General features: G+C 39.1%; 1 protein-coding gene across 1 annotated transcript in view; it reads left to right on the top strand.

The window, feature by feature from the left end:
• Positions 1-26,732, top strand: part of LOC110880757 (glutamate receptor 1.4-like) — a 44,614-nt gene that overhangs the window by 17,305 nt on the left and 577 nt on the right. Inside the window, exons 2-4 of the mRNA XM_022129214.2 lie at positions 24,326-25,527; positions 25,618-25,918; positions 26,316-26,704. Of these exons, the coding sequence (XP_021984906.2) occupies positions 24,326-25,527; positions 25,618-25,918; positions 26,316-26,704 (1,892 nt within the window). The remainder of the gene's footprint in view (positions 1-24,325; positions 25,528-25,617; positions 25,919-26,315; positions 26,705-26,732) is intronic.

Here is a 26,732-nt window from a genome sequence, read left to right as displayed (position 1 = left end):
CACAAAAATCACAGATCTAGAGCACATGTGACTTAGTAAACGGTTAGATTTACTAAATCGGGCACCATGGCTCTGATACCAATTGTAGGTCCGGGTTTCAGGACCGAAACCGTGATTTTCATGATTATGTTCATAGATGGAAGAAATTAGAGATGATAAACAAACAAACTTTGTATTAATCCGGTAGTAAAACATTACAAGTCGGCCCGATTACATGATAACCGAACTAATACCAAAGAAGTATACATCCGGGGAGAAACCAAGTGGTGATTTCTCCCGGTGAGGTCTCAAACCTCCTCTAACTCTCTTGGTCTTGCAAATGACAAAGTGTTGGTATTTATACCCAACACAGGTTGTATGGTCGAAGGATCTAACTGACTGATCGATAGATCATCTGTCGATCATCAAGCTATCGAAAGATACACATATACCTCGAAGGATGGCATATCCTTCGAGGTCCATCTTCATCTATCGATGGATATCTTTCGAGCTCATCGAAGGATATACACAATCCTTCGATGCCTTATCCTTCGACACCAAACATTATACAACCATAATTTGTCTAGCAAAACCCACACGGTCAACCAAATAACCCTCTCGTTTGACCACTTCAAACGAGCGGGTCTATACACGTTTGTTTGACCGTTTCACTAACTATTACAAATTCAGCGTACAATAATAACTAATCTATTCGACAAGCATCAGACACAAAATCTGCATCAACATACTCTTTTAAAAATAGAAAACACTTGTTTTTATGGTTCATGTTTCTAAAAAATAACGGCATATGAAAGATATTAACGTTTTAAAAAAATTGAGGAAGTGGAAGATAGAGAAAATATCATCTAATATCTCTTCAAAACTCACATGCTTTTTTGTTTTTGTTGAATTTCACATATTTAATCTTAGCGATCTATTTTACAATCTAGTGGCTTAGCCTTCATGTGGAAAACCAACTTCCTTATCCTCACCCTATATTTTCATATCTTGGTTACATATGAGCTAAAATACCATGGCTTTTCATATGGTTATTATGAAAAATCGGGAAATAAACCCCCACCTTCCACTAAGCTACGCCCTTAGGTTAGACTATAGGCACACTACTCACATAGATATTATCCACACACCATTGACATGTTTTATGGTCCGTATAACATTTTCCACATCATACGGACACGTATAGGGCCTGTATTGTAGATGAACCTTTGGTGACGAAAGTTTGGATGATCACGTTTAGAGTTTTGGTAGTTGGTTTTATGTTTTACACGTTTTATAATTCTCCTAAGTGTTAGCGCACTTAGAAGGTTATATGTGCTAACGTTAACATGATTAATTAGCGTAGTTATGGGGCCTTAAAATCACTAGCCTGTTAGCGATGTTAAGGTGGTTCGCGCACTTAGTCAACTGCCTATATGTTGATGTAGGCAAGTTATTTTGAGCAGTTTTTTTCTGAGAGTTGTGAGCAGTGTGTGTATACTGTGTACTGCACTGTTTTTATGTTCACAATCAATAGAAAAGAGTTATTTACACTGTGTGTCAATGTCTAAGCTTGTATGATGAATTCCGCACATCGTGTGCATTAGTATTCCAAGCCTATAGGTTCTAGAGGACGTACATGTATGATACATGGAACATGCCTGTATAAAATTATATTAAGGTTTCATACAAGTTATTATATGGCTCCTATAACAACAAAAATTGACTGATACGAAGTTATACGGGCATATATACAAAAGAATCTGACTATACGCGCTTTATAAACTCATACAGCCCAAATGTGTAGAATATACAGATTAGGGTTTCGAAAGTTTAGAGATAAATGTGTTCTTATTCGAAATTGGTAAATTACAATGTTGATACATACATCACATATATCACGGCAGGTTGGAAGAATAACCGCCGAAACTTAGGAATAATAATAATAATAACATAATAATGATACCGAAATAATAAAACTATACTATGTAATATATATATATATATATATATATATATATATATATATATCTAGCTTATATTCTAATACCCTCCCGTAAGCTAGATAGACGCAACATGAAGAAGTTCTTTGAAATGATAGAAGTCCTTAGGTTGCAAAGCTTTTGTGAGGATATCGGCTACTTGATCTTTGGTTGAGCAGAAACTAATCTCTATCTCATCATTCTTGATAAGATCTCGAATGAAATAATATTTGACTCTTATGTTCTTGCTCTTGCCATGGTAGACGGGATCCTTAGCAAAACATATAGTGAATTTGTTGTCACAATAGATGGTAGGAGGACAATCCATATTAAAAAGAAGATCATTCAGGATTCCTTTTATCCAAAGAGCTTGACATCCGTCCATTGGTAGAGCGATATTCTCAGCTTCAGTAGAAGATAATGCTACGACTTTCTGTTTCTTCGATTGCCAGGCGACTGCACCAGATCCCAAGTGAAGAACATAACCCGAAGTGCTCTTGCTATCATCCACATTACCTGCATAGTCACTATCACTAAAACCAACCAATTTCCCTTTGCTACCCTTTGAATACACTATGCCTTCGTTTAGTGTTCCCTTTATATATCTTAGTATTCGTTTTCCGGCTTCCCAATGACTTCTTTTTGGTCTTTCCATAAAACGGCTTATTTTGCTAACAGCAAACATAATATCTGGTCGCGTATTTGTTAGGTACATTAGACTCCCAACCAAACTTCTATACAAGTTTTCGTTTACCTCATCATCTGGATCTTCTTTAGATAACCTTTGTCCATACTCTATTGGGGTCGAGATTGCATTACAATGTTTCATATTAAACTTGTCTAACAAACTGTTTGCATATTTTTGTTGTGACAAAGTGATGTTTCCATTCTCTTGTTTTACTTCCATTCCCAAAAAGTAATGCAGATTTCCGAGTTCAGTCATTTCGAATTCCCTCTTCATCGAGTGCTTCAACTGTTCTATCATTACCATCGAGTCACTTGCTATAATTAGATCATCAACATACAGACATATCACCATTCTTGAATTCTTAGAGGTTTTGATAAACAAGGTGTGCTCATATACACTCCTTTTAAAACCATTGGATCTGAAATACTCGTCTATTCTGCTGTACCATGCCCTTGGGTCCTGTTTCAATCCGTACAATGCCTTCTTAAGGTGACACACCTTTCGTTCTTCTCCTTTCTTAATGTAACCCTCTGGTTGTTCTGTGTAGACTTGCTCATTTAACTTACCATTCAAGAAGGTTGTTTTAACATCCATTTGATGTAGGTGCCAACCATGACGTGCAGCTAATGCTAGAACAAGTCTGATTGTATCGAACCTGATTATGGGGGCAAATACTTCCTGGTAGTCTACTCCATACTTCTGATTATAACCCTTTACCACCAACCGTGCCTTATATTTATCCACATTTCCATGTTCATCGTATTTAGTTTTGAATAACACCGATTAGTTTTTGATTCTTTGGAGGTTCCACTAGTTCCCACGTTCCATTTCTATGTATTGAATCCATTTCTCTATCCATCGCTTCCTTCCATTTGACATCTTTCACGGCCTCACAGTAAGAAGTAGGATCAGCATCTGCATAAAGCACAAAGTTGGCAACATTATTTGACGTAATCTGATTGTTTTCATATAATTGATCAACTTGTGCTTTAGTTAGTGGCTGAGAATCTTGATATATATCCGTGATATCTCGAGTCCTGAGTTCTTCATTTTCCGACGTAGTTGAGGATTCTTCATCTTCTAAAGCATCATTCTGCACATCACCTTCTTCATTGTTTGAGTGGGTATCGTTTTGATTATTTTCTTGAGGGTAGACATCTTGTGATTGGTTTTCAACATCTACTCCTTGATCCGCAGTTTCCACCTCTTGATCCCCTTCACTTTCATGGTTCAGTTGTATACTTGCAAAGTTTCCATCTGTCTTGGCAGTTTCCCAGTCTTGACTTTCATCAAATGTAACATCCCTACTAATGATAGTTTTATTCGTAATCGGATTGTAAAGTTTATAAGCTTTACTGTTCTCACTATATCCGATGAAGATAGTCTTTTCTACTTTGTCATCCAGCTTTCCTCGATGTTGCTTTGGTATATGAGCATATGCTATACTACCGAAAATTCTAAGATGATCTACATTTGGCTTTCTTCCACTCCATGCTTCTTGGGGAGTTAAATCTTGAATACATTTTGTGGTGGCTCGATTTAATAAGTATGTTGCACATGCTACCGCTTCTGCCCAGAAGGAATGTGAGAGTCTTTTCATTTTCATCTAAGTTCCATCAATGTTCTGTTTTATCGTTCAGCTACTCCATTGCTGGGGTGTATAGCTTGCTGTTAATTGGTGATGTATGCCATTTTCTTTGAGATAATTCTGAAAGTCATGGCTGCAATATTCTCCACCCCTATCAGTGCGAAATCCCTTTATTTTGTGATCTACTTGATTCTCTACAAATCTGTTAAATACTTTGAACTGCATAAGTGCATCCGATTTTAACTTCAGGAAGTAAACCCAGGTCTTCCTAGAGTAGTCATCTATAAAGGTGATGAAATATCTACAGCCGCCTATCGAATGTGTTCTCATGGGACCACATATATCAGAATGAACTAATTGTAAAGGTTTAGATGCATGCCATCTTGCTAATTTAGGAAAAGGTTTCCTTGTGTGCTTTCCAAACAAACAGCCTTCACACATATTAGGTGAGGAGTTTGATATCTTTGGTACTCCCTTAACAGTGTTATGCTTTCCCATGTTGTGTAGAGTCTCAAAGTTGATATGGCCATATCTTCGATGCCATAGAACCGAAACATCTTGCATCATCATACTATAAGCTCTTGGTGTAACATCATGTTTTAAATTTAAAGGAAACATTTTGTTTCCAGTCATCCAAACCGTTCCTATGCATGCTCCCTTTTGGTCTTTAATTGTGCACTCGTGATTAAGGAATTTTACTTCATATCCCTTTTGTACTAGCTGACCTACACTTAGAAGGTTATGTTTTAAACCTTCAACATAAAATACATTTGGTACTTTCTTTTCTATTCCTTTGACTTTGATTGACACATCTCCACATCCTAAGACTTCTAGTTTCTTGTTATCTCTGGTTCTTACTTCCCTTCTTTCTGACTCATCCAGTGTGATGAACAAGCTTTTGTTCCCGGTCATATGATTGCTACACCCACTATCTAAATACCAGCAATCATCCTTGGTTATTTCTTCTACATTAAATATCATGAACATGGTTTCATCATCTCCTTCATTCTCATCTTCATGCATGAGAGCATTATTATTTTTCTCGTTCTCTTCTTTCCGTTGACAAAATCTCGCTATGTGTCCTAATCTTTGACAATTATAACACCGGATTTGTCCATTGTATCTTCTTCTTCCTCTACCCCTTCCTCTTCCTGTATAATCGGATCTGAATTGTCTTGAATGATCCTGACTGTGACTTTGAACTTGAAACGCTTATTCCATTGGTGAGTCATCATATTGCTTTAATCGTAACTCATGTGACTGCAAAATTCCTAATGGTTCCTCTGTTGTGATTGCATTTAAGTCCTTAGATTCTTCGATAGCCACAACCACTGACTCATATTTCCGTGTAAGACTTCGAAGAATTTTTTCTATAATTTGTTGTTCTGGGACATCTTCTTCATTTAACCGTAATTGATTTACTATAATAGTGGTCCGATTAATGTATTCTTCTATTGACTCGCTATCTTTCATTCGTAAAGCATCAAATTCACATCGTAAAGTTTGAAGTTTTACCGTTTTAACCCTGCGTTCTCCTCTATATACCTTATGAAGAATGTTCCATGCTTCTTTGGATGTTTTACTGGTTGCCACTCGTTCAAAAACCGTTTCATTCACTGCCTGGAAGATTATATGTAATGCCTTCTTATCCTTCCTAACTTTTTCTTTGTAAACATTCTGATCATTTTCTGGCAGCGATTTCATTATACCCTTCTTCTATAATTGACCACAGATCTGTTGAACATCCAGATCATTCTTGTCTCGTGCATAAGAACATGCAGATGCAGCGGAAGTATTTACAAAACTTGCAGACATGTTTGTATATATATATATTCAGATCAATATGATGCAGAATATACAAGAGAGAACAAGAGAATGAAAGTGGACAATTTCGGAATAACAGAAACTGTCTTGATGTCCGATCATATTGCCGGCAACAAGATTAAATACATATGAGTTTGGCGGTTACTTTTGGCGGGTAACTGTCCAGACAATTATTTGAAAACGTTTTCCCGCTTATCAACCGCTTATTACAATACATATCATCTAATAATCATTCACTTATCATACGTTAACTACTTATAAGTTTGAGATAAATAATAATAGATAATAAACATAACTAAGTTTAACTATTTCTAACATAACCCCTCTAAACTTGGTTATGTTTATGAGCCTGATTCATGACGCTTCGGTTGGCTTCCTCAACGGCCCATCTTGCTTGGTTGAAGTTGAATCTTTTCCGTCTTTTCATTTGATGCCAGTCATTGTCTCTTATTCCTGCAAAGAACGCAGCTTGTGTTGGCTCAACTTCCTGGTGCTCCCCTCCTGCAGTACCGTTGCAACCTATATCTTCACTCCTTGTCTTCCTATGGCTTCGTTGAGAGGAGTCAGCACCATCATTTATTACTTCCTTAACTTGCACCTTCTCTTGGACCGTTTTGTATTTGTAGTAGTATTCTAGAACGTCTAGGTACATTGCATATACGATCCTTATGTAGTCACCATCTTTATATTCAAGCCCCAAATCCTTTGCAATGATCGGCCATATGTTTTCTGTAGTAACATTTCCATATCCCCCATCCTTTTCAACCAACATATATAGACTCAGTAGATCTATCTTTCGTTGATCCATAGAGTAGGGTGGAATTGGTCTATGAGTGATCCCTAAATATTCATTTAGAAACCATTGAACCATCTCTTCGAATTTCTTTTGTAGATCAATTCTATACTTGAACACGTATTCACGATCATCAAGCATATTGATCAGCGCTTTACAATCACCAAACTCGTGAAATTCTAATGCTTTTAAGATCATTAGATTCCAATCAACTTCTGTTTCATCCGAAACATTTAGTGTTTCGAAATACGAATTCAAGTAATCGTTTTTGAATTCATCATCTATGCCACACATGTTTTGCAGCCTTTCTTTCTCTTTCATTCCCAGTTCCTCCTCTTTCGTTAGCCCGATTATATCACTTATTGAATTCACCACTAGAGATGAGAACATAGGGAAGATTTTGCATGAATCACCGGATTGACGAACCGTAAAAACTTGAAGTGTTAATTGTTCAAGACTTAAAACGTTTCGATCAATATCCGGTGAATAAAATACACTGGGAATTTGCAGTTTTTCGTTCCCTGCTTTCATCTCCACTTGACCCACTCCACGAATAAAAAGAAAATTATTCATCCCTGATCTTGTCTCGACACCCATAATGTGTTTTACCCTTTTGAAAACATCAATATTCCCCACAAAATGATGATTGAAAGTTGGATTAACATACCAGATTTCATTCCATTGTCCACTGTCAGTTCCGGTGACAATCATCTCTTCTCGGCAATGTACATCATCATTCTGCGATCTGATTCCTGCGTTAATTGCTTGTTTAATCAGTTGCATCTCTTCATCGTTTTCTTTGGCCTTACACATATAAATCTGATGTCCAGGCATGTGACAGTAGTAACATAACGCGGAACTCGACGTTTTTTCTCATTTTTTTCATCAGCACAGTGTTGACAAGGCATACATGTTGCAGTGGGCTTAATTCCTTCATTTAACCTTGGTGTGGCTCTGATACCACTATGTTGAACATCCAGATCATTCTTGTCTCGTGCATAAGAACATGCAGATGCAGCGGAAGTATTTACGAAACTTGCAGACATGTTTGTATATATATATATATTCAGATCAATATGATGCAGAATATACAAGAGAGAATAAGAGAATGAAAGTGGACAATTTCGGAATAACAGAAACTGTCTTGATGTCCGATCATATTGCCGGCAACAAGATTAAATACATATGAGTTTGGCGGTTACTTTTGGCGGGTAACTGTCCAGACAGTTATTTGAAAACGTTTTCCCACTTATCAACCGCTTATTACAATACATATCATCTAATAATCATTCACTTATCATACGTTAACTACTTATAAGTTTGAGATAAATAATAATAGATAATAAACATAACTAAGTTTAACTATTTCTAACATAACCCCTCTAAACTTGGTTATGTTTATGAGCCTGATTCATGACGCTTCGGTTGGCTTCCTCAACGGCCCATCTTGCTTGGTTGAAGTTGAATCTTTTCCGTCTTTTCATTTGATGCCAGTCATTGTCTCTTATTCCTGCAAAGAACGCAGCTTGTGTTGGCTCAACTTCCTGGTGCTCCCCTCCTGCAGTACCGTTGCAACCTATATCTTCACTCCTTGTCTTCCTATGGCTTCGTTGAGAGGAGTCAGCACCATCATTTATTACTTCCTTAACTTGCACCTTCTCTTGGACCGTTTTGTATTTGTAGTAGTATTCTAGAACGTCTAGGTACATTGCATATACGATCCTTACGTAGTCACCATCTTTATATTCAAGCCCCAAATCCTTTGCAATGATCGGCCGTATGTTTTCTGTAGTAACATTTCGATATCCCCCATCCTTTTCAACCAACATATATAGACTCAGTAGATCTATCTTTCGTTGATCCATAGAGTAGGGTGGAATTGGTCTATGAGTGATCCCTAAATATTCATTTAAAAACCATTGAACCATCTCTTCGAATTTCTTTTGTATATCAATTCTATACTTGAACACGTATTCACGATCATCAAGCATATTGATCAGCGCTTTACAATCACCAAACTCGTGAAATTCTAATGCTTTTAAGATCATTAGATTCCAATCAACTTCTGTTTCATCCGAAACATTTAGTGTTTCGAAATACGAATTCAAGTAATCGTTTTTGAATTCATCATCTATGCCACACATGTTTTGCAGCCTTTCTTTCTCTTTCATTCCCAGTTCCTCCTCTTTCGTTAGCCCGGTTATATCACTTATTGAATTCACCACTGGAGATGAGAACATAGGGAAGATTTTGCATGAATCACCGGATCGACGAACCGTAAAACCTTGAAGTGTTAATTGTTCAAGACTTAAAACGTTTCGATCAATATCCGGTGAATAAAATACACTGGGAATTTGCAGTTTTTCATTCCCTGTTTTCATCTCCACTTGACCCACTCCACGAATAAAAAGAAAATTATTCATCCCTGATCTTGTCTCGACACCCATAATGTGTTTTACCCTTTTGAAAACATCAATATTCCCCACAAAATGATGATTGAAAGTTGGATTAACATACCAGATTTCATTCCATTGTCCACCGTCAGTTCCGGTGACAATCATCTCTTCTCGGCAATGTACATCATCATTCTGCGATCTGATTCCAACGTTAATTGCTTGTTTAATCAGTTGCATCTCTTCATCATTTTCTTTGGCCTTACACATATAAATCTGATGTCCAGGCATGTGACAGTAGTAACATAACGCGGAACTCGACGTTTTTTCACATTTTTTCATCAGCACAGTGTTGACAAGGCATACATGTTGCAGTGGGCTTAATTCCTTCATTTAACCTTGGAGTGGCTCTGATACCACTATGTTGAACATCCAGATCATTCTTGCCTCGTGCATAAGAACATGCAGATGCAGCGGAAGTATTTACGAAACTTGCAGACATGTTTGTATATATATATATTCAGATCAATATGATGCAGAATATACAAGAGAGAACAAGAGAATGAAAGTGGACAATTTCGGAATAACAGAAACTGTCTTGATGTCCGATCATATTGCCGGCAACAAGATTAAATACATATGAGTTTGGCGGTTACTTTTGGCGGGTAACTGTCCAGACAGTTATTTGAAAACGTTTTCCCGCTTATCAACCGCTTATTACAATACATATCATCTAATAATCATTCACTTATCTTACGTTAACTACTTATAAGTTTGAGATAAATAATAATAGATAATAAACATAACTAAGTTTAACTATTTCTAACATAACCCCTCTAAACTTGGTTATGTTTATGAGCCTGATTCATGACGCTTCGGTTGGCTTCCTCAACGGCCCATCTTGCTTGGTTGAAGTTGAATCTTTTCCGTCTTTTCATTTGATGCCAGTCATTGTCTCTTATTCCTGCAAAGAACGCAGCTTGTGTTGGCTCAACTTCCTGGTGCTCCCCTCCTGCAGTACCGTTGCAACCTATATCTTCACTCCTTGTCTTCCTATGGCTTCGTTGAGAGGAGTCAGCACCATCATTTATTACTTCCTTAACTTGCACCTTCTCTTGGACCGTTTTGTATTTGTAGTAGTATTCTAGAACGTCTAGGTACATTGCATATACGATCCTTATGTAGTCACCATCTTTATATTCAAGCCCCAAATCCTTTGCAATGATCGGCCATATGTTTTCTGTAGTAACATTTCGATATCCCCCATCCTTTTCAACCAACATATATAGACTCAGTAGATCTATCTTTCGTTGATCCATAGAGTAGGGTGGAATTGGTCTATGAGTGATCCCTAAATATTCATTTAAAAACCATTGAACCATCTCTTCGAATTTCTTTTGTATATCAATTCTATACTTGAACACGTATTCACGATCATCAAGCATATTGATCAGCGCTTTACAATCACCAAACTCGTGAAATTCTAATGCTTTTAAGATCATTAGATTCCAATCAACTTCTGTTTCATCCGAAACATTTAGTGTTTCGAAATACGAATTCAAGTAATCGTTTTTGAATTCATCATCTATGCCACACATGTTTTGCAGCCTTTCTTTCTCTTTCATTCCCAGTTCCTCCTCTTTCGTTAGCCCGGTTATATCACTTATTGAATTCACCACTGGAGATGAGAACATAGGGAAGATTTTGCATGAATCACCGGATCGACGAACCGTAAAACCTTGAAGTGTTAATTGTTCAAGACTTAAAACGTTTCGATCAATACCCGGTGAATAAAATGCACTGGGAATTTGCAGTTTTTCATTCCCTGTTTTCATCTCCAAATGATGATTGAAAGTTGGATTAACATACCAGATTTCATTCCATTGTCCACCGTCAGTTCCGGTGACAATCATCTCTTCTCAGCAATGTACATCATCATTCTGCGATCTGATTCCAGCGTTAATTGCTTGTTTAATCAGTTGCATCTCTTCATCGTTTTCTTTGGCCTTACACATATAAATCTGATGTCCAGGCATGTGACAGTAGTAACATAACGCGGAACTCGACGTTTTTTCTCATTTTTTTCATCAGCACAGTGTTGACAAGGCATACATGTTGCAGTGGGTTTAATTCCTTCATTTAACCTTGGAGTGGCTCTGATACCACTATGTTGAACATCCAGATCATTCTTGTCTCGTGCATAAGAACATGCAGATGCAGCGGAAGTATTTACGAAACTTGCAGACATGTTTGTATATATATATATTCAGATCAATATGATGCAGAATATACAAGAGAGAACAAGAGAATGAAAGTGGACAATTTCGGAATAACAGAAACTGTCTTGATGTCCGATCATATTGCCGGCAACAAGATTAAATACATATGAGTTTGGCGGTTACTTTTGGCGGGTAACTGTCCAGACAGTTATTTGAAAACGTTTTCCCGCTTATCAACCGCTTATTACAATACATATCATCTAATAATCATTCACTTATCATACGTTAACTACTTATAAGTTTGAGATAAATAATAATAGATAATAAACATAACTAAGTTTAACTATTTCTAACATAACCCCTCTAAACTTGGTTATGTTTATGAGCCTGATTCATGACGCTTCGGTTGGCTTCCTCAACGGCCCATCTTGCTTGGTTGAAGTTGAATCTTTTCCGTCTTTTCATTTGATGCCAGTCATTGTCTCTTATTCCTACAAAGAACGCAGCTTGTGTTGGCTCAACTTCCTGGTGCTCCCCTCCTGCAGTACCGTTGCAACCTATATCTTCACTCCTTGTCTTCCTATGGCTTCGTTGAGAGGAGTCAGCACCATCATTTATTACTTCCTTAACTTGCACCTTCTCTTGGACCGTTTTGTATTTGTAGTAGTATTCTAGAACGTCTAGGTACATTGCATATACGATCCTTATGTAGTCACCATCTTTATATTCAAGCCCCAAATCCTTTGCAATGATCGGCCATATGTTTTCTGTAGTAACATTTCGATATCCCCCATCCTTTTCAACCAACATATATAGACTCAGTAGATCTATCTTTCGTTGATCCATAGAGTAGGGTGGAATTGGTCTATGAGTGATCCCTAAATATTCATTTAGAAACCATTGAACCATCTCTTCGAATTTCTTTTTTATATCAATTCTATACTTGAACACGTATTCACGATCATCAAGCATATTGATCAGCGCTTTACAATCACCAAACTCGTGAAATTCTAATGCTTTTAAGATCATTAGATTCCAATCAACTTCTGTTTCATCCGAAACATTTAGTGTTTCGAAATACGAATTCAAGTAATCGTTTTTGAATTCATCATCTATGCCACACATGTTTTGCAGCCTTTCTTTCTCTTTCATTCCTAGTTCCTCCTCTTTCGTTAGCCCGGTTATATCACTTATTGAATTCACCACTGGAGATGAGAACATAGGGAAGATTTTGCATGAATCACCGGATCGACGAACCGTAAAACCTTGAAGTGTTAATTGTTCAAGACTTAAAATGTTTCGATCAATATCCGGTGAATAAAATACACTGGGAATTTGCAGTTTTTCATTCCCTGTTTTCATCTCCACTTGACCCACTCCACGAATAAAAAGAAAATTACTCATCCCTGATCTTGTCTCGACACCCATAATGTGTTTTACCCTTTTGAAAACATCAATATTCCCCACAAAATGATGATTGAAAGTTGGATTAACATACCAGATTTCATTCCATTGTCCACCGTCAGTTCCGGTGACAATCATCTCTTCTCGGCAATGTACATCATCATTCTGCGATCTGATTCCAGCGTTAATTGCTTGTTTAATCAGTTGCATCTCTTCATCGTTTTCTTTGGCCTTACACATATAAATCTGATGTCCAGGCATGTGATAGTAGTAACATAACGCGGAACTCGACGTTTTTTCTCATTTTTTTCATCAGTACAGTGTTGACAAGGCATACATGTTGCAGTGGGCTTAATTCCTTCATTTAACCTTGGAGTGGCTCTGATACCACTATGTTGAACATCCAGATCATTCTTGTCTCGTGCATAAGAACATGCAGATGCAGCGGAAGTATTTACGAAACTTGCAGACATGTTTGTATATATATATATTCAGATCAATATGATGCAGAATATACAAGAGAGAACAAGAGAATGAAAGTGGACAATTTCGGAATAACAGAAACTGTCTTGATGTCCGATCATATTGCCGGCAACAAGATTAAATACATATGAGTTTGGCGGTTACTTTTGGCGGGTAACTGTCCAGACAGTTATTTGAAAATGTTTTCCCGCTTATCAACCGCTTATTACAATACATATCATCTAATAATCATTCACTTATCATACGTTAACTACTTATAAGTTTGAGATAAATAATAATAGATAATAAACATAACTAAGTTTACCTATTTCTAACAAGATCCTGTGATTCCAGTAAAACTTTCATTTGTATGTGCCAGTGATAATAGTTTTGCCCGAGCAATTTTGGAATTTCATTCGAAAGTTTAGAGATAAATGTGTTCTTATTCGAAATTGGTAAACTACAATGTTGATACATAGATCACATATATACACGGCAGGTTGGAAGAATAACCGCCGAAACTTAGGAATAATAATAATAATAACATAATAATGATACCGAAATAATAAATCTATACTATGTAATATATATAGGCAAAAGATCAAATACAAATAATCTTAACATACTAAACATACAAATTGAAGGAAAACCCAAAAAGACAAGGTGGCATTTTTGTAATTACCACCAACTATCAAAGTTACAACCAAAAATACCTAAAAAAACACAATTTTTTTTTAACATTTTTTATTAAAAAATCGCTACATTTCGTTAGCAAAAAAAAAAAAAAAATATTATTTTTTTTTTGGCTGCTATTAAAAGTAGCGATTTTTTAATAAAAAATGTTAAAAAAATGGGGTTTAGTTTTTAGCATTTTAGCTTGGGGGGGGGGGGGTGTAACAACCCGCACCTTCGTGCGTTGTTACTACTTGATACACTCGTTACGCCTAGCACCGGAGATTCGGATCATAATGTAACTATACCAATTTTATCGCTAAATCGAAGTATAATCGAATAATTACGCATATTCTATCGCTATTACAAACCTATTTTGCATAACACTCACGATGATGTCGAATAAGGGCCTAAACTACCCTTCTCGATGAGCGTGAGGTGTCAAAATGTGAGTAATCAACGCTAACGAGGGTTATCGGGTGAGTACTATGACTCTAACCGTCATGACGATGATGGCAATATGAGTAAGTGGTGCCCCGATAATCATTGTGGCACATCACATCGAAGAACGCACTCGAAGGCACGCGTAACTCGATCACCGCACTGAGAATTGGATACATAAATACGTATATACGGCCCTTTTGTGATTAATTATAATAAATAAATTAATAATTATATAAATATATAAAAATATGGCTTAAACCGTCGAAATCGCACCAAAAACGGGATCAAAAGGCTTCCGAACGGATCAATTCGATCAGACTAGTCCAATTGGTCAGACCGGCCCAATCAGATAGGCCAGTCCGATCGGATGGGTCAGTCCGATCGGATGGACCAGCCGATCGGATGGACCAGCCGATCGACTGGGCCAGCCGATCGACTGGGCCAACCGATCGACTGGGCCAGCCGATCGACTGCAGTTTTGCCTTCCTTTCTCCTTCCTTGCCTATAAATACCCCTCCATTCACTCCCAAACACTTGTGTTGCTGCTCCTAACCGACCAAGACGTTCCAGCCCTCAAATCTCTCGATTTCTTCCGATTCTTGTAAGTTTTCAACCCGAATCTTGTACTTCCTTGATCAAAATGCAATCCTTCATCTTTCTACCTTTCAAATCTCAGTTTTTAACCGTGAAATCAACGGATTTTGGGTGTTCTAAGGTGATGTCACCATAAAGTTCTTCAAAGGTGATGTCATCCCATGAAGAACAACTTAGATCCGAATGATTTCCATACGATTCTTCATGAATCTCACCCAAATCAATGTTTTTCTAATCAAAAGGCCACGGATTTGGGATGTTCGGATAGATTTCATCACAAAGTTCTTATGAACTTCAAGTGTTGACCTCATATCATCAAGAACAACTCAGATCCAGGGCATTTCCTAAGTACAATCAAGGTTTTTACATCAGATCTAGTGATAAAATGATCGATTTCGAGTTAAACACGGAAAAACCGATAAAAACGACCAGTTCTGACGAACGGGGTGATTCCCGGCCGTTAAAACAGGTCGGAATTGACGGGATTTCAGTTGCTTAACACCTCATAGTAACGTCTCGACCCAAAACTCCGAAAAACGCTCGAAAAATCATCGAAAACAGCCGAACAGGATGGCCAATCGAACAGCTAGTCGATCGAACAGCTAGTCGATCGAACAGCTGGTCGATCGAACAGCTGGTCGATCGAACAGCTGGTCGATCGAACAGCTGGTCGATCGAACAGCTGGTCGATCGAACAGCTGGTCGATCGAACAGCTGGTCGATCGAACAGCTGGTCGATCGAACAGCTGGTCGATCGAACAGCTGGTCGATCGAACAGCTAGTCGATCGAACAGCCATTCGATCGATCAGGCTGTCCGATCGATCAGGACCCAGTCTGTCCGATCGACCAGGCCCACTCGATCGAGTGGCCTGTTCGACTGGGCCAGCCCAATTACAATTTTCAGCCCAATTTCACCATTTTGTCCGATTTCAACCCAATTTTTGCCGATTTCACGCAAATCGATACCGTTTAACGCATAGTAACCTATCACTCACATAAATTATCTGAAATCAGGATATTCTCCGGCACCGGTTCCGCAAACCTAACCGAAAACGCGCTGTGAGTATACTTGACCCCTTTTATCGAATTTTGGGTGTAACATACGTTCCATAAAAACCAAACTTATCAAACGAATGATTTAATTGGACTATTTATCACTTGCGAATAACTGTTTGCATAGATACACGTGATGCTAGTACATGTATGCTAGGACTTATACTCGTGACGTCCCACCAAGACTAGTATAGTACTATTTCGCCCGACGGGGTCTAGTTATGCCATCAAGAGTCGAGCATCGAGGACTTAGCTGGTAGTATCAGTTTTGTGAGTATATATGTTGTGTATTACGTTTATGCATGTGGAAATTCGCAGCACTTTTAATCTATCATACTACACATATCAAACCTGTATACTCGCCAATACTTTTGTATTGACAAAGTTTTAACGTATGTTGCAGGTTTAGCCGAAGTTTACATCAAATCAAGCTAGGAAGTCTAGAAACGCATCTAAAATCTAGGTTGTCGGATTTGAATTGTTCGAGAGGACAAGAAATCCGTAATAACTTACGTGATTGTATTGTTTGTTAGTATGGGATGACAAATGTAATAAATATTATCGCAATATAGTTGTTATGGATTCTCTTGAGCAATCTGATTCGCCTAGTGCCGCGCCCCGATGATTCCGCCATCGGTTGGGGTGTGACAGATTGGTATCAGAGCCATAACTATAGGGAATTAGGCAAAGTTTGAGGCTCGACCTAGTCCGGGTCGATGTCTTAGAAAATTGACCTAGTCTATAGTCTAAGTACCCATAGGCCGACTCTTACGAACTCGTTAGGGTTTGTCTGGGCCAACTTGCTACTCTCGATCGAATTTATTGAAAGTTACAACTATTGTGTGAACACCGCATACTATAGCTTCACACAAAGAACCTTTCCTAAGGCTAGAATATTACTTAGCCTTCCCTAAGGCCGATACAATACACATGTTTTCAAAACTACTCGTACAACAAAACCGAGTGATCTAGTCGAGACCAGGTGTGAAAACCAATAACTCTCGATAGGATCACTCACTCAGCGTATTTTTCTAGCACGAGAACTCTTTGTTGAGCTAGGAGTGACATCCACATCTCGACAAAAGGTCTCCATTTCGAAATTCTGGTGGAACTCTCGGATTTATTCGATGAGCACAACCACAAATGGGAACGAAGTTGTTAAGCCAGGGGTGAAACCCATACCTTAATCAACTGTTCCACTCCATAAAATGGTTTACAAAAGCTCTCACCAAGGACACGACCATAACAACTACTCAGGCTACGCGAAGACTAGAGAGACGAATGTCAGGAGCTGCATCCCAGTGGAAGCATGAGTCCCCTAGGTCAACGCGTATGCCCGAACTTGTTGGGTATAGTCGGGTTACTTGGGTAGTCAACGCCTAAACACCCAAGGCATTCCATCTAAATTTTACGTGTATGGTTTACGTCTATGAGTTTTCAAATTTAAGCTTTACGATTTACCGATTTCTCGATTTATCGAATTTACGAACCTCGATTTACAAAGCGCACAACTTGCACAGCCATCGCAATCTAAAACAAAGACCGAATGATCGCAACAAAACCAACGTCTAAGTACTCGAATTCGCTTACGCTATTTCTCTTGTCACGTCCTCGCAAATTCTGAATCAATATCTATGTGTAACCTACAACTATATCTATATGTATTAAATACAAAACGAATCAATTATGTGAGAGTTTAGGAACCTAGAATTTTCCTATGTGGCTCCTATGTGTTTAATTAAATTCTATACCAAGTTTTGATCGAATCAAATCGCATCAAAAGTTCAGAAATCATTATGATCGAATCTCATTCCGAATCCTTCTGTCTAGATGCCTTTCAACAACTCGATCTCGAGACGAGTAGCTAGGAGAAGAGCCCAACGACGCGCCGATAAGAGGATTGCCTCAATTGTGACCAAGGAAGTGGTCAAGCTCATTCCTCAAATTGTCGCGCAAGTGCACTCTCAGAGCCACTCTCGAGCCCCGGAAGACGTCAAGACGGAATCTGCATTCCTCTACAAACACTTCAAAGCCTGTGATCCGATGCCTTTCACGGGTGAAGGAGATGTTTCTCAATTACTCCAGTGGTTCGATGCCATCGAGGTTACCCTTCGTCAGAGTGGGTGCCCCGAGGACCTTCAAACTACTTGCGCCACCGGAGTATTTCAATCACGAGCACTCGATTGGTGGACCGCCGAACGCAACAAACGTGGGATCTCCGCAGCTTACGCCCTCTCATGGGGTGAGCTGAAGGAACTCATGAAGGAAGAATATTGTCCCCCTCACGAAGTCCAGAAGCTAGAGAACGAATTCTGGGAAATCAAGCAAACCGAAGGTGACAATGCGAGCTATACAGCAAGGTTCAAACAGCTCAGCATAATCTGCCCAAGTCAAGTCGACACTCCGAAGAAAGCTATCGCGAAGTATATTCGTGGCTTACCAGGGTGTGTGGGTGATTTTGTCGAAGCTGCAAAACCTACTACCATCGAAGAAGCCTACCGTCTAGCCGCAGAGCTCAACAGCAAACGAGTCGTAAACGGATTCTTCTCCAAGAAGCCTGTCAAACGAGCTCATCAAGCAATCATCATCAACTCGTCCGACGATTCCTCTGGAGAATCGGTCGATGGATCATCTGACAGCTCCTCGGAGGATTCTTCTAAGAATTACTCCGACAATGCCTCCGCTAAATCGTCAGGCGAATCCGAAGACGACGCCGCATCAACTCAGGAAGCCCAACCGAGCCGCAAACGAAAGACCGTGAGCCCAGACTCTTCAACAACTGGACTGCCGCAACCCGAACCTCTCCGATCAGTCCCAGTTCAGTCACAACGCGCTTACAATGGATCACATCCTCTGTGTTTCACATGCACGTATCATCACCCACTAGAAGCAAAATGTCGCTATTGCGCAAATTGCAACTGGTATGGGCATTATACGTCGCAGTGCCGTACAAAACCGTAACCTGGAAGGAAGTCATCAGCAACCGCCGTCTCCGCAAGTATCCACAACAACGTTATTTTGATCCTAATGTTGTTGTAATAATGCGACTTAACGCTATCATTTCTGGAACTTATTTCATATATCATCGTGTGTGGATTCTATTCCTCTTACAATCGAGCACTATCTAGACGCTAGCACTATGTACTATATTATGTATTTTATCCCTATAACACTCTTAGAACGAGGTACGGTATACGTGCAAGGGACAACTAATCACGGGTGCACACGGGATTATTTTGGTCAGTGCACGGAGATCGTAGCGAAGTTCTAATGGTGCCATAACGTTTAAAAGCACGGTCAAGGCCGTGTCAACAAAGTGTGACACCAAAGCACGGGGCATAAGTAGTAGGGGTGACGCGGGGGTACGCTTTACCATACTACCGAAACTTCGTGAAGAAAGTGCCATGTGGAGTTGGACGTTATTAGACCTATTATACTATTATGGTTAATTTGACACTCTACCATCAATTACAAGGCGTAACAAAACTAAACCGCATCACTGCGAGGCTTCTCGTAAGTCCGCGTACACAAATTGCCACATCGATGAACTTAGGTAAGTTCACCCCGAAGAGCAATTGGAGCAACGCGAGACTGGTCGTAAAGTCTAGAACGCAACTTAATCGCAGTTTTGCCGGATCAATCTCGCAATCAAATCATTCGATAAGTGGCTCGAAATCGCAATCGCATCATGTGTTTGTCTAGAAATCTCTAACGCTAGTTGTTGTCAATTGTGTGAACTTCTATCAGCTGGTGTGGATCGTCTATTGTGGATTCGCTAGACGAGTATCGAGAATCACTCGCCGCCTTCCACTCTTAACGCGCCTCGCACCTAATCCACCAACTCGATACTCTTATCATGGTTCGCTATTACTTATCAATGCACGCATTCTACGTGTCATGTTAGCGCACAAGACCTCGCTTCACGAGACGAAACTAACAAGGTTGAAACATGGTGATGTTTTGACCATATTAGTTGACTTTGTGGAAAAAGGCCGTGTGGGCTAGCCTTAGTACTATTCGTGGTGTAATCAGTTCAATCAATCGTCTATCACTCGCAACGCAACAATCGTCTCTATTCAATCTGTTGGAATCTATTGTCTATCGATGTTCGAATGTTACTTGGAAGTCATCGCAGGTGGTGTAATGTTAGGGTGCATGACATTGCTTCACAAGATAAAACTAATATGGAAACATGGTGTTTGTCATATTAGCAAGTCTTGTGGAAACGTGCCATGCGAACTTCGTGTGGAATCAAATCGAAATCTCATTTACCCGAATCAAAATCGTGTCATACGTTGCCCAACCAAGCATACCATATCAGCGTTGTGCGACCGGACTACTCGCACCCGCTGTCTACGCTTGGTTTGCATCCAACTTATTTCTATTTAAAACTCAGTCTAGCACCTCATCGCTAGGATCAAGGGAATCGAAATTCTATCTGTGTCTTATCGGCACGCATGACACTGCCTCATGAAACAGAGTTAATATGGGTAAAGCATGGTGGATACGCCGCTGGTACTTCCTATATATAAGTGTTTTAACCATATTAACGAACTTTTGTGGGAAGGTGCCACGTGGGGCCCGATGTAAGTTATTTTTCCATAGTATTAAGGAAAACCTATTTTTATAAAATTTTTACTAAAATCGTTGGACAAATGAAATTCCTTACAACATGGAGAAAACATTGAATCAGTTTGGCTCCGTGCCCAATGAAAATTTCATAAGTCCAATTCCTTTCTTAAAAACCTTTGCAATGACCGACAGGAATCTTCCCGAGAACAAGGGTTCGGCCGTCGAGTTCTGCTCGAACCCACGTTGTAGGAAAGTTTTCTTAAAACTTATTTTGCCACCTGATTCTTTTAAAATGTAAAACTCAAAACCTGTTATCAAATAACAAAACCCTCCACATAGCGCTGGTGTGGACATCAAAACGGTCGACACCGCGCCATGAGGAGATTTTTCTTAATTAACTTCGGAAATTAATCGAGTATTGGTAAGTTTAAAACGCTATAAAATTGCTTTTTGTATGTGTTATCACTTCTAAGTAATCGAATCGTATGCTCTCTCTATTTTCACTCGCCAAATCGTAATCGATCGCTCGTTAGCTAGACGCTAATAATCTCTACTCTCAATCGCATCAACTCTTACGACCCTACTATTGGATTAATTTCGGGACGAAATTTCCTAAAGGAGGGGATACTGTAACAACCCGCACCTTCGTGCGTTGTTACTACTTGATACACTCGTTACGCCTAGCACCGGAGATTCGGATCATAATGTAACTATACCAATTTTATCGCTAAATCGAAGTATAATCGAATAATTACGCATATTCTATCGCTATTACAAACCTATTTTGCATAACACTCACGATGATGTCGAATAAGGGCCTAAACTACCCTTCTCGATGAGCGTGAGGTGTCAAAATGTGAGTAATCAACGCTAACGAGGGTTATCGGGTGAGTACTATGACTCTAACCGTCATGACGATGATGGCAATATGAGTAAGTGGTGCCTCGATAATCATTGTGGCACATCACATCGAAGAACGCACTCGAAGGCACGCGTAACTCGATCACCGCACTGAGAATTGGATACATAAATACGTATATACGGCCCTTTTGTGATTAATTATAATAAATAAATTAATAATTATATAAATATATAAAAATATGGCTTAAACCGTCGAAATCGCACCAAAAACGGGATCAAAAGGCTTCCGAACGGATCAATTCGATCAGACTAGTCCAATTGGTCAGACCGGCCCAATCAGATAGGCCAGTCCGATCGGATGGGTCAGTCCGATCGGATGGACCAGCCGATCGGATGGACCAGCCGATCGACTGGGCCAGCCGATCGACTGGGCCAACCGATCGACTGGGCCAGCCGATCGACTGGGCCAGCCGATCGACTGCAGTTTTGCCTTCCTTTCTCCTTCCTTGCCTATAAATACCCCTCCATTCACTCCCAAACACTTGTGTTGCTGCTCCTAACCGACCAAGACGTTCCAGCCCTCAAATCTCTCGATTTCTTCCGATTCTTGTAAGTTTTCAACCCGAATCTTGTACTTCCTTGATCAAAATGCAATCCTTCATCTTTCTACCTTTCAAATCTCAGTTTTTAACCGTGAAATCAACGGATTTTGGGTGTTCTAAGGTGATGTCACCATAAAGTTCTTCAAAGGTGATGTCATCCCATGAAGAACAACTTAGATCCGAATGATTTCCATACGATTCTTCATGAATCTCACCCAAATCAATGTTTTTCTAATCAAAAGGCCACGGATTTGGGATGTTCGGATAGATTTCATCACAAAGTTCTTATGAACTTCAAGTGTTGACCTCATATCATCAAGAACAACTCAGATCCAGGGCATTTCCTAAGTACAATCAAGGTTTTTACATCAGATCTAGTGATAAAATGATCGATTTCGAGTTAAACACGGAAAAACCGACAAAAACGACCAGTTCTGACGAACGGGGTGATTCCCGGCCGTTAAAACAGGTCGGAATTGACGGGATTTCAGTTGCTTAACACCTCATAGTAACGTCTCGACCCAAAACTCCGAAAAACGCTCGAAAAATCATCGAAAACAGCCGAACAGGATGGCCAATCGAACAGCTAGTCGATCGAACAGCTAGTCGATCGAACAGCTAGTCGATCGAACAGCTAGTCGATCGAACAGCTGGTCGATCGAACAGCTGGTCGATCGAACAGCTGGTCGATCGAACAGCTGGTCGATCGAACAGCTGGTCGATCGAACAGCTGGTCGATCGAACAGCTGGTCGATCGAACAGCTAGTCGATCGAACAGCTGGTCGATCGAACAGCTGGTCGATCGAACAGCTAGTCGATCGAACAGCCATTCGATCGATCAGGCTGTCCGATCGATCAGGACCCAGTCTGTCCGATCGACCAGGCCCACTCGATCGAGTGGCCTGTTCGACTGGGCCAGCCCAATTACAATTTTCAGCCCAATTTCACCATTTTGTCCGATTTCAACCCAATTTTTGCCGATTTCACGCAAATCGATACCGTTTAACGCATAGTAACCTATCACTCACATAAATTATCTGAAATCAGGATATTCTCCGGCACCGGTTCCGCAAACCTAACCGAAAACGCGCTGTGAGTATACTTGACCCCTTTTATCGAATTTTGGGTGTAACATACGTTCCATAAAAACCAAACTTATCAAACGAATGATTTAATTGGACTATTTATCACTTGCGAATAACTGTTTGCATAGATACACGTGATGCTAGTACATGTATGCTAGGACTTATACTCGTGACGTCCCACCAAGACTAGTATAGTACTATTTCGCCCGACGGGGTCTAGTTATGCCATCAAGAGTCGAGCATCGAGGACTTAGCTGGTAGTATCAGTTTTGTGAGTATATATGTTGTGTATTACGTTTATGCATGTGGAAATTCGCAGCACTTTTAATCTATCATACTACACATATCAAACCTGTATACTCGCCAATACTTTTGTATTGACAAAGTTTTAACGTATGTTGCAGGTTTAGCCGAAGTTTACATCAAATCAAGCTAGGAAGTCTAGAAACGCATCTAAAATCTAGGTTGTCGGATTTGAATTGTTCGAGAGGACAAGAAATCCGTAATAACTTACGTGATTGTATTGTTTGTTAGTATGGGATGACAAATGTAATAAATATTATCGCAATATAGTTGTTATGGATTCTCTTGAGCAATCTGATTCGCCTAGTGCCGCGCCCCGATGATTCCGCCATCGGTTGGGGTGTGACAGGGGGGGTGTTTAGGTTTTTTTAGGTTTTTGGGGGTGGGGGTGGGTTAGGTTTTTTTTAGGTTTTTGGGGGGTGGGGGGGGGGTTTAGGTTTTTTTTGGGGGTGGGGGGAGTGGTTAGGTTTTTTTAGGTATATTTGTAGAGTAACTTTGATAGTTATTGATAATTACAAAAATGTCACCTTGTCTTTTTGAGTTTTCCTTCAATTTGTATGTTTAGTATGTTAAGATTATTTGTACAAGAACTTTACCCAATATATATATATATATATATATATATATATATATATATATATATATATATATATATATATATATATATATATATATATAGCTTATATTCTAATAAAATGATGTGACATGCAAACTGGTGTGCAAATTTGGTGTTGTGTAATATCACCCTTAAATATTCACATGCTCGGTTTTTGTCTCAAACTGTGTATTTCTTTCACTTGCTTGAACAGTATTTGATCTTCTTAATACCATCAAGGTGAATACAATCATAGGACCAGAAACATACATTGGATCAGAACTACTGGGATCAATTGCTGATAGGGCCAAGTTACCTATAATTTCTTTTGCTGGTGGTAAATCCCTAATGGAATATCCTTACCTGCTCCATGTTAAAGAAGACGATTTTTGTATGGCCAAAAGCATATGTGCTCTTGTCGAATCTTATAAATGGAGGGATGTTATCTATGTGTATGAGGACACTGATTATGGGTCAGAGTTATTACAAAATCTGTTTGAATTGTTCCAAGAAAATAACATACGAATTACTTACAGAGTTGCCATTTCCGCCTCGGCAAAAGATGATCTAATCGTCGAGGAGTTGCGTAAGCTAATGAGTATACATACATCAGTAATCATTGTCGATATGTCACCTTCACTAGCATCTAGATTGTTTCCAAACGCGAAGAGGCTAGGAATGATGAGCAAAGAATATGCATGGATTTTAAGTCAAAAGACCACTGACATCTTTCGATCAACAAAATTTGAAGTTATTGAATCATTTCAAGGAGCACTCGGTTTTAGATCTTATATACCAGCATCAAGGAGACTGCATTACTTCACAAATAGATGGAACAAGAAGTTTACTAGAAAGGTGCATGTGCTTGCAATATGGGCGTATGACATAATTTGGGCACTTGCAGAGTCCATTGAGAGAGTTGGAGTCCCACAAAATGGCACGTTGCTTCTAAATGAGATTTTGAAATCCAAGTTTAAAGGCATGGGTGGTGAGTTTAGGCTTACTGAAAGAAATCTGATCTCTAATGGATATGAGATTGTGAATGCGGTCGATCTTGAAGAAAGGAAAGTGGGATATTGGACATTGTCGAAAGGCATTACAAGAACACTCCGTACATTTAACGATGATGCTCTACGTTCTGGTATTGGTATGGAAGATGTTATCTGGCCTGGAGGGTCTACTGCCGTTCCAACGAGTCATGGTAAAAAGTTAAGAATTGGGGTCCGGACTGGACTAAGATTTACCCACTTCGTACATGCGGTTTATGATGATAAGAATGATGTCACAAACGCCACTGGGTTTTGTGTTGATGTTTTCAATGCTTGCCTTGAAGCGTTACCGTATGAAGTGACATACGAGTTTGTTCCATATGCGAATGGAAGTTACGACAAACTTATAGAAAAGGTCGTTAATAAGGTACTCACAGAATAACATTCCAATTCATATGTAATATGCATCAGTAACTCAAAAACATAACTAGTTTTTGTATATGCCAATGCCAAACAGGAAATTGATGGGATCCTGGGAGATTCAACAATCTTGGCTAAAAGATATGAATTTGTAGATTTCACCTCCACTTACACTGACCTTGGTCTAGGAACACTAGCTAAAACCAATAGAAAAGATATGTGGATCTTCTTGAAGCCACTGAATGCAAATCTATGGCTAACTTTTACTGCTTTCCTTATCTTCAATGGCTTGGTTATTTGGGCTATTGAAGCTATGGACCAAGAATCGAAAAGCTCGTCATCTGAAAGAATTGCAACGATCTCTTGGCTCATCATATTGACCATATTTTCTGCACAAAGTTGTTTTCCTTTTTTCTTAAATATATGTAGTATAAATGTATAATATTACCATCTTAAAATGAAATTTTATTTATTTCTGGGTGTTTTAGCAAAATGATAAGTTTTTCTGAGAGGTTTTTGTAAGTGTTTTGCTTTCTAGGGAGCTTGCTATTGGATTCTAAAAAATAAAACACTAGATATTCAAGTGATAAGCAAACTCCTCGAATACACTAAAATGAAGAAAAAAAAAAGAGGATCAGTCCGCTCCTTTGACTAGCGCACTTCTTAGAAAAAAAAAAACTGCTACAAACCCTTTTGATTTTTCTAAAACACCTAATAATGAAAATAAAAATATATATCTTGAAACACATAAATTATTCCAGGATCTCATTATTTGTGTTGTGTTTCACATTGTAGAAGAGAAGTTGGCAAGCAACCTGTCAAGATGTGTGATGTTTGTTTGGTTAATTGTGGTGCTTGTCCTAATTTCAAGTTACACAGCAACATTGACTTCACTGCTGACAGTTGAACAATTTGAAATTGCTTCGAAAGGGGGGACTGTGGGTTTTCATGGTGGCTCTTTCTTTGGTGGAGTGACGGTCAGCAATACGAATTTTACAGATTCTAAGCAAAGGCCATATTACTCATATGAGACGTATGCTGATGCGTTGACGAAAGGTGGAAAACATGGTGGTGCAGATGCCATTGTTGATGAGGTTCCATATATCAAGATGTTTCTTGGCAAGTACTCGAATGGCGATTATGCCATGGTCTCTTCTGAACCAGTTACTTCTGGATTTGCCTTTGTAAGTATCATATAATTTACTCATTTAC

This window comes from Helianthus annuus, chromosome 6 (assembly GCF_002127325.2).
Source record: "Helianthus annuus cultivar XRQ/B chromosome 6, HanXRQr2.0-SUNRISE, whole genome shotgun sequence".
Taxonomy (NCBI): domain Eukaryota; kingdom Viridiplantae; phylum Streptophyta; class Magnoliopsida; order Asterales; family Asteraceae; genus Helianthus; species Helianthus annuus.
This window is presented reverse-complemented; position numbering and strand designations above follow the sequence as displayed.